We start from the raw sequence: 10,468 nt of genomic DNA on the forward strand, positions 1-10,468 counted from the left end.
TAACTGAACAACTGCGAGCAGCATCATTGGGTCGCAAGACATTGGGGTTTGGACCACCATGCCCGACGATATGCGGTAACAGTTAGGAAGGGCAGGCTACGCCACAAACGAGCAACACGAAAATGCATCGGACAAATTTCTGGCGATGTGCCATGATTAAGAAACGTGTCTCTTTATTATATTCCAAGCAGATATCAAAAACCGTATCTTTGAGATCACTTATATGTCGTTGTCAGTCCCTGAAACCTTTTCGCCATACAGCACGAACTCTCTGGATATGTGTTTTTTTCTTCTCGATATACGTTATGCCGCCAATATAATCTGATATTCCCTTCCAAACGACGTTAATTAGATTTTGTTATAGGCCTATATATGTCATGCCGCAGTGGGACCAGGAATATTCAGATGGTTGCTGTGATATCTACTGCACTGGCTTGCAAATCTGCTGTCTAAGAGTAATGAGACCTGGGGACATGGTGCCGTTTCAGCAGAATCCGAAGATATTGCCAATGACAGTGGCTCAGATAGTTTGTGGTAATTAATGTCCATATACTGGTTGTTTATGGTATCCATGGTCATTTACACCAAATCAGGCTGATATTTATGATTTCTGAGCTGCTAACTTCTAACACTGTCCACTTATCATTCTAGGATTTTGTAAGACACCGATTACAGGCATCAAGTGTTGAGTAGGAACCTTGGAAAGGTCAACTAGCTCCTACTAGTCGTGGGATCTCGTAAGTGGTGTCTTACAACAGCCTAGAATGGCAAGCGGGTCTTGCAAGAATTCTAAGACTCAGGAATCATAAGACGGAATATCAACGTGGTCTAAATGACTCTATTATAGGCAAAATTATTGTGCATCATATACGTGTAGGACGCTGTGCAATATGCACGCACGCGATAGCGTTGAATTCCCGAACGGTTGAGTCAATTCAGTATTTGGGCACATTGTCTCAAATATCCGGGGTAAAAGGTGTAAGATCCAATTCCTATCATGTTTTGTCTAAAACACAGGCACTAATTGCGTAATTGGCCGATTACCGTCCACTCCTTATTATTAACGTTCGGACCATATAATTTACAAACCTGTTGAATTCACAAACTCACTCGTGCCACCCTGGCTACCTCAGTTACACCGTTACATAATCGACCTTATTAACCTGAGGAGAATATCAAGGCCAATACTCGGACCAGTCAAATTTTATCTACATATGACAATGACAACATCAAGTCAATAGCTAGCTAGCTATATTCCTATTGACCGGCCGCCAGCGAGTTACTATATCAGTATAACAACTTCCCAAACAACGCGCAGCGAAAAATGCATACGATGTTTCCGCAAGCTTCAGTTACTGAAGAACATCTGACTGCCAACCCATCACCGAATACAGAAGAGATTACCCGATGCATCTAAGATATTTCCTTATAGAGAACATTTATTGTTGCACCTCTCTGTATATTATCCATATATGGAAGCTGTGTGCTCTGATGGCCATAAATTGATAAGTGCTACGCTCTTTAATTTTGTAGGAATTATTCTCGTCGTATTCGATTTGCTCGCGATATTCTGCCAATACAAAGAGTTGACCTCGCCAGCTCCCTCCTTTCTCGGGATGCCAGGAATTCTGTTATGGATGTCGCTATGTGTGGGTAGTGAAAATTAGTCAGCCATGCGACAGTTGCAGAGGCAGCTCTAAGCCTTTTTATGTTATTACAGATAATCATTTGCGGAATTTGCGGTGTATGTGGCTATAAACGAAAGGAACGATTTATGGTTGGTATTCATTATTTGTTTGTTTGTGGTATTCATGGTGTTTGTAGACTACCATGGTCATTTACGCCAGGTCGATTATTCTTATTTTTTAATTCTGTAGCTGCCTACTTATAGCACTGCACACTTCTACGCTTTTTATGACACCGCTTACGTGGATGACATGGCGAGGAGGAGCCTAGGTAGGAATTCTGGAGTCGGATTCGAACTCACCATCCATTGGTGCTGCAGCTGTGGATTATACCACTACGCGATCTCTTCATGTTAGGAATAGAGGTAGTCTGTAACGAACCTCAAGCAGGTGTTGGCTACTGGCACCACTTACTTCAGTAGATATGTTTCTGTATTAGCTCCACTTCTCCATGAACGGTTTGTAGGTAAAACCGCTGATTTTACAATTGGGAAAGTGAAGGGGAGCGGGGGATATAGCGTAGTGGTGGGCGTCGGCGCCATCCAGGCAGGCGGCCCTGGTTCGATTCGCAACGCCGGGGAGTATTCTGGTGTAGAGTGTGTGTGTCTTGGGCAGATGAAAATATTGATTGATTGAAGAAGAAATTAGAAGCTTTAGGATTAGTTTGCATCAACTTCACAGGTGAGGCTTGAAACCGCGTGAAATAGCCTCCGTATCACCACGTTAACTAAATATCTTGTAGAATATCCCATATTAATACTGTCATCAGTCAATTTCGGTCTTTAGACGTTTACGAAGGTACCTTGCAATTTCAAACGTAGACATCTATGATTAACTGTTAAAACATGTGGCATCTCGACCGAATACACAAATTCAGACTACTTTGCCTACTTGAGTACCTGTCGTATGTATCATTTGCCACTTGGACTTGCGGTATTTTTGAAATTTCTATGAAAACGCTTGTACGCGAGTAGAGTTCACGGACAAGGCATTACTTCAGGTACTGTAACTCACTCTCACAACAGAAGTTGTACACCAGTTACCGAAATAAGTGAGCACTTCAAGGTTTCGAGCACGTTCCTTATCGTTCGTAGTAAATGTAGCTCATATGATATTCCGTGAATCCCGCAAATCCACGTCATTTATTTTTCCAGTCCGCGGTATCCTTAGGATGCTCCTTACTTGCTCTGCTGCTGTCCGTTGGCCTTCTCGGGGTCTTGACAGTGGCTATCGCTCAAGAAGTGGACCACTATCTGGAGGAAATGAAAGTCATGGGCGTGATCATTGCGTCGATGATGATGACCTTCGCAGTAGCGGAAATCATTTTCACGTTATCTGCTGCGTTGATGCAATACATCGCGCTCGCTGCTCACGATGACCGATGGTTTACGGACCGGGTACAGAAGTTCCTGTTTTCATATATTAGTATAGTAATAACAAATAAGCACCACTACGTAAGGTTGAGCTCTTTCAATGCTGCTGAAATTTTAGTCCGAAAGGTATGCCTATATTAATATGAAAGCTTTATAAACATTGAATATCAGATCGATAAATCTTAAAGTATATTAAACTAAGTATAATGGGTATGAATTCTGGAACGTACTTGTGAATCATAATTGGCGTTTGGGCGTCATTTTCCCTATATATTCTCTAAACATTAGGGATGGTGTGAACCTCTGAAAGGTTCGGGTTCGTGTGAACGCGAACCTTTTTGAAAGGTTCTGTGTGAACACGAACGTGAACCTCGGGACGTCATATTGCTAATTCCAACCCTATCTTTCAATGACGTGATAGCCTATATTAATGTACACTATACCCAGCGAAGACTCGGGCCACATGATGTCGCATTGCTGAAGTACATATTGGCGTTTTAAACGTCGCTAATTGTATCAACCGCGGTTATCAAAGGATATAATAATCTCATAAAATCAATACATTCCATCGCTTTGTCAACAATTTCGACGAGGACTTACAGGGAATATAAGCTTACGCCTTAATGGTCTTAGCCAGACCGGACAATGTGTCCGGAATCTGAGTATTGCTACATTGATATTGAGCAGAGTGTAAAACGGGTTTCTATACTCGCTACCGATATAATAAACAACAAGTTATATAGCAGTAGCCAGCCCCTTAATCGCACGGATTTGGTTTTATTGATACAGTAAGATATGAAGTCGAGATTGACCCCGTACGCCCGCTCGATTTTTTACCTCAGAAAACAATATCAATGTCATTGATTGGTTGAATAAGCATCATTCGCTGACTACGTATATCGCTCGTGATGTTATGTGATTGCGGGTCAAGCTAACAGCAGAGAGTCACTAAATATTCACAAACGGAAAGCTGGATATTTCGAGAAATTTTTGAATACTTTGTTGCGCCGATGGCAGACGATATATATAAACGTAAGACCTTGATAGCTTTCACACCCTATTTGACGTCCACTTGTATGAATATAACTTTATTGGTTACACGAGATTTCGGCAACTTTTGGTAACAAAAAAGCAAGTACCGGTAAAACTTTTAAGGTTGTCAGGGTGCATGCTCGTTTAGTGTTGATTTTTTTATGCTGTCAGCGCCATGCATAGAGTGACCCGCAGTTGAAATGCAATAAATTTGAACCAAAGATCTTATAATGAAGTGCAAATTACAATTTACCAAAAAGGTTCACAGTGCAGAACCTACCAAGGTTCTGTTGTGAACGCGAACCTCTAAATTTCCGAGGTTCACACACAGAACGCGAACGTGAACCTCACGTTCACACCATCCCTACTAAACATGCCGTAGGGCAAATCATATTGAGAGGTTTGTTGAACGTTATCAAGTCATTTCAGGAATTATTGTGATTTTTATATATAATACCGAACACATGATTTATTTAGACATCTGGGAATTGTTCAACGCTTGAGTTGCAAATTTCATCTCTTTACGGGTCTTGGCTTTTACCGAATTCGTATACATGGTGCAGTTCCCAATTCCCATCGGTAACGCAGCACATCGATGTGGTCATGGATATGACTTCGGCGAACATAAATAGTAGTTCAGACTAGCTACAATGTAGCCTATATTTCCTGATCATTCCCAACGTTTGCGTTTCCAGGTAATTCACCGATAGACAATCTTTTGCTTACTAACTGCTACTATTAAAGTTTAGCAAGTGCGGGTTAAATTATGTATGAAGCCATCATTTTCCACACATATCGTCCACAAATCACATTATTGTCTTTTTATTACGGTCAGAATAGATTCTCGAAACTGCAGTCAAACTTACAAACCACAATCCCGTTCAGAAACGATTGAAGTAACCTATATAGGTAGCCTATGTCAGTGGTTCTCAACCGCCGGTCCGCGACGACTTTACAGCCGGTCCGCGAGGTGTATTGCAATTTCATACCTTAATTCCAAGATGCAATATGTTGAAGGCTTGTCCACTGATAACATAATGCAAACAGTAAATTTTAAACTCATTCAGAACTTTGAGAAGTACCATTAGGTATGGAAACATGTTCGATTTGACTTGAAGTTCAACCCATGTCATTCGACGAAATGCGATCGGCAAGTACGAGCTGACTATCATTCGTTTTCGATTCAGTCATTTTGTGGAGGGCCGTAACTGCCGCACCCCAAACCACCCATTTGGAGCGAGGCCGAGCATGAAGGGGGCAAAAATTAATTCGTGAATGAAGATGAACTATAGAGCTTTTTTTAAATCTTTATCCAACTTTTTACAATTTTTCCGCGCTTTCCGCGGTTTGGTGTCACTAAATGTCTTTATTGGGCGCCCTTCTCCCACAAATACTCATGATTTATAGAAATAGGCATTTCGACGTCAACCATTACCCCATCACGACGCGCCAACACAAATTAAGTTTGTAAATTGTACGAAACACCTCCCAAATACGCTTAATTATTATTAATTACGCGCCCTAAATTTTCCAACACGACACATCAATCAACTCTACCGGAAAATCTGATAATTCTGAGAGTATAAAAATTTACAGCAATATACGTGCAATTAGTAATTATATTGACCGATTCATTCATGAATTAAAGAAAACTCTCTACCGACAGTCAGTAGATTGAATGTGGTCAAAAGTAATGATGGTGAAAACAATCAACCGACTGTGGGGTCTGGGGGGCGATGATGAAGTTTAGTTTATCACCCTGTAGGAGGGTCAAGACCACCGTTTTTGGGTAGTTAGGCTGACGATCGGCCCTGATAGGCTGACGATCGGCCCTGATTTTGTGGATGGACAGGTATAGGTGTTGTCAGGCGTTTTCGTACGGCGCTTTGTCTTCATAGTATAGCCAGAGCAACCTATGTCTGGGTCTATTGGGCAATGAGTAAGGTAGCACGACAAGGTGCTTGGTTCGATTCTTAAACCCTTGTTCTCTCGATATTGTCGAAGAGGCTAATTATATTCGAGTTAGCGTGGTCGGTTAAATTCATGGCCTTCGGCACGAAAGACTGTAAACGACTCTCGACCTTCGCACGTTTATCTTGGCAAGGCAATTCGACCTCGACTAAGCAGACTCACTACATATGGATGATATCATGAACATAATTAATTTCGAACAAAACGCTCAAAATGTCACTCTCTAGCACCATATGCTTGCAGAAAACCCTTGCATATTTCACGTTTTGAGTTTATATAAATTTTTGGAAGTCCGCCGGTCCGCCAACTATTTTTTGAATTTTTACCGGTCCGTGAGGTGAAAAAGGTTGAGAACCACTGGCCTATGTGGGATCGTTGTGGAGCCACAGTGCTACAAAATTTCAGGAGACATTTATAATATGATGATTACACTGTTCATGGAAATTGGTAAGACCTACAAACATATGTTTGCTGGCGAATATTCACAGTCACTCTGTCAAACCAACAATGCGTAAAGTTCCAATGTATTCGGAAGAACTTATATCATTTGTTACAGGGTACTCAACACACAGGCAACGATGCCGGTGTCAGTTCTGATGTACCAACAAGCTTTTCCGTGCCTAGTGGGCAGCCGGCCTTCCTGTTTTACGCTCCTCAAAAAGACTCGGTGAAAATATCCCACGCGCTGCAGGAAGTGCTTGCCGACTCGGATGCTTCCAGTATGTTAATAATAGATCGAATACCGAACAATAAAATGGATATTAAGTAAAATATTTGTTTCTAGATGAACGAGGAACATCGCCAATGGACGCGCCAAATTGCTTTTTGTGAAATACGTGTCGCTATTTCGCATTATAAGCCCTTCAAATTGACGAAGATCACTCATCAATACATCGTTGTCACAAATATCCAGATTTCAAGTCCATTTAATATCATCAAATCTTTTCAGTTTTTTTTTCATTTAATGTGCGGATGCATATATATGTGCATCGGGCATGTTGGCTAGATCTCGCCAAATTTGATTCCATGTTATTTTTAAACTACTAAGACAATATAAGTCACGTTTATTAACGTAAGTCGTAGAAAATCTGCTAATGGGGCATACTCCATGATGAACAATATGCGTGTATCATAGAATGAAAGCGAATTTCCTCAACTGAAATGATGCATGAATGAGCTTACAGGTAGTGCTGAGCTGATATGTGTAGAGAAATGATGCTAGTGCGTGTAGGATAGATATATTATCCGCCAAAACCACCGAAGCGACCATACACGAAGGGTCAGTCTGGGAGCCGTTCGCTTATGTTCGTGATCACTGTAAAGATAGCATACCATCGGGACCATAACTGGTTTATCACCCTGTAGGGGGCCCAAGAACCTCGTTTTCTGGGGGGAGGCTCTTGAAGTCAAGTTTCCGTCCTGCTGCGGACAAATGAAACAAAATCGTGTTTTTCTTCATTTCCGGACTTCACGGTTTCGGGGCATTCTGGTGGCAATGAGGAAGAACCCTAAATCTTACAGAATCTTACAGAAGCTTTTAGTTCAGTAATACTTTAAATGGCCTATTGCACAAGATCATGGATAGTCTGTTTGTTTGTTGCGCTTATCGCCTATAAGTTCATTTGCACAGGATCACGAATATTGTCCTTTGCTTGACCTTTTTGCTTGTGGTACGACTTCTGCGGACGACTTCCAGTCACACTCTCATCTTCCACTCTCTCTCGCACGCGTCCTCGTCAGAGTCTTTTCGTAAGCTCCACTTTATTTGCTTCATCCGGGCTTTTCGTACGACACTGCAAGTGCAATGTGCATGCGCGATGAGGAGCCCAGATGAACCTCCGACACATAGAAGTAGGTCCGAACCGGGATTCGAACCACCACAATTGGTGTCGTGACACAGGTGCATAACCGACATTCTCTTTGCGAGTTTTTGGTAACCCATACATGTGTAGCCTTTGCGATCCGGTTGGTCTGATTGAGCTGCATATCGCCGCCGTCATGACATCGTTTTTCTTCGAGGCCAATAGCCGGCGTACCAGTCGTGCTTCAATTTTGGGTGTGTTATCGAATTCAGAAACCAAACGGAGCGAGATAAATTTGGTTTCGTCATGCAATATTGATTCCATTTTCGAAATATAGTCAGCTTTGTTCAGAATGACAACACCGGATCCCTTGTATGGTTTGATATGGATTTCAGGGTTGGGGCGTAATGCTTTAATACAAAGGCAACACTCTTTGGTCATCAAACATCAGCCTTGTCGATAGGGCATCCGCAAGACGAATGCAACAAATCTGAGATCCGAGCTTTTAAAGCAGGTATATCCTCGTCTGGTTTAGGCTCATGGGGATAAGGGATTTATAGTTGGCCGATCAGAAGTTCAAATTCCGCAAATACCTCTTCACTCTTGGTAGCGGTCGAGGGTGGGCAAAAGTTGAGACCATAGGGTAAACGAATTCTTCAGTCGGAGTGAGCTCGTGGTCTGAAAGGATGTTCTTTTTACTGCAGTGGTTCCCAACCCTTTTGTCTTCATTTTCTACTTACGATTTATTTCGAGTCTTCATTCCCCACTACCCAAAACCCCAATATACCCTTTAAAATAGGTTTACCATATTTTGAGATCCTAAAAATGGTACACTTTTTATAAATTCTGAAATCTCTAAGAAAACTGGTGATTTTGAAAAACATTCGACTGATAGTATCGTGTTGGCTAAAAAAAGGTCTTCACTTTGACTCGTCTCCGGATTTTTTACAAAACTCCGATGTTCGCCGCGTCAGAGTCGCATTTGTCGTGGCATTTGAATTCCTTTCAGAGAAACAACAAATTTCAAAAAAGAATGGATTTAAGCGTCCCCCGAGGACACTTTCAAATTATAATTTTCGATAATACATTCCATAGCAGTTAACTGGTAACGGTAATCGCGCATGTGTCTCTGTAAATATGTACACTATCCTATGCATCATGTTTAACAAATGCGTCTATATTCTCCAGCAGAAACCATTGAATTCCCCACCGGTTTGGAAACACTGTTTTACTGGGACTTGCATTATTACCAAATCGCTGGCGAACCAAGCGATTGATGCCACCTTCGTTCTTTGTCGAATTCTGCTTGTCTTTGATAACGTCTATCGATGCCAAATAACGGCAGAAGTGAAATAAGTCGAAAAACGAACGGATGTAATGCCCTCCTTCTGCAGCGATCGACAAATACGGCGAAGGCTAGTGACCAACTCTCAATACTCTCATCATATAATAACGCGCGCTCCATTCTAGGATTAAGGTGGGCGCGGGACATTTCTATTCTGCTTTTGATAAATGCTGGCAAGGTCTTTTTTTGCGATACAAGCCTTCAAAAAGTCTGTTGTTGATACCACAGTTCTTAATCTTCCAGTCTAGTCGTTATCAGCTGATGTAGAATACGAAGCTGACTTTCACTGTGCCGATTACGGAAATATTTGAAGAACTTCTTGGAGGTACAGAACTTCAATATACAATTAAATAGTATATTTATATTGAAATGAGCGCGAATATTTTCGGCTGACACTTGTCAGGGGTATTCGTCAGCATATAGTCACCTCCAAGAAGCTCTTATGCAACTTAACTCAAATTTTTTTTCGCGATGTGCGCGATTTAATGCTACTATATATCTTGTTTATTGGGTACCTTTCTCCCATGAGAAAATACGCATTATTCATCGAAATGGGCATTTCGGCGTCGACCATTACCGCGTCACGACGTACCAATTGGCATATGAATCGGCAGCGAGAAAACCTTGACCGAAACGGACTGACCATATGCTGACCGAAATCGTCGATATACATACATATATGTATGCCATCCCCTAGAGAACATATAATTTGCAATGAAAAGACACCAATTTAATTAAATTTTGACTTCCCCACAGACCTGAAGTAGCATTTTTCCTCCTTCAGGATCGTAACTTTGATTTATTCTCATGTTTAATTTACTCATTGCATTCCAAGCTGTTTTGTGTCTTGTCGATGACTGGTTTGAACACCTCTTTAAAGAAGTGCACTAATTCTGGGGACAATCGCTTCATATGGTTATTGCATGGTTATAATTTGAACCAGATAAAGAATAACATGTTCATCAGCATGAAGTCCACACCTCACTTTGTAATTCGATGATACTGTGTATGTAGCCTACAACTGTGTCCCCCACTCATAAGAAAGTATTTTGATTTCTGACTGTCACATCGTGAGGCGAATACATCAACCGGTTCTGACTCAGATAAGGGTTTGACAAAACATCGTTGCTGCTTTCAACCTGATATCAGCAGGTCAAAATGCTGCTGCTGGTAGATCTCTGACCTAACCATGACCGGGTGGACACTTTTAGAAGTACATTCCAACGTCCGACGGGCCCTTCGAACTGACAACGATGATGC

The 10,468-nt window shown here is 41.6% G+C and overlaps 1 protein-coding gene across 1 annotated transcript; it reads left to right on the plus strand.

Annotated features, from left to right (window-relative positions):
• The first annotated feature begins 289 nt into the window (after window positions 1–289).
• On the plus strand, window positions 290–6,892 carry LOC145451950 (uncharacterized). Its single transcript, XM_080330160.1, has 6 exons — window positions 290–534; window positions 1,534–1,649; window positions 1,721–1,777; window positions 2,840–3,082; window positions 6,618–6,780; window positions 6,846–6,892. The coding sequence occupies exons 1-6, from the start codon at window positions 378–380 to the stop codon at window positions 6,890–6,892; spliced, it is 783 nt and encodes a 260-aa protein (XP_080186286.1). The 5' UTR covers window positions 290–377.
• Window positions 6,893–10,468: the final 3,576 nt, after the last annotated feature.

This window comes from Botryllus schlosseri, chromosome 12 (assembly GCF_051294905.1).
Source record: "Botryllus schlosseri isolate E-star chromosome 12, Bs_hap1, whole genome shotgun sequence".
NCBI classification, from domain to species: domain Eukaryota; kingdom Metazoa; phylum Chordata; class Ascidiacea; order Stolidobranchia; family Styelidae; genus Botryllus; species Botryllus schlosseri.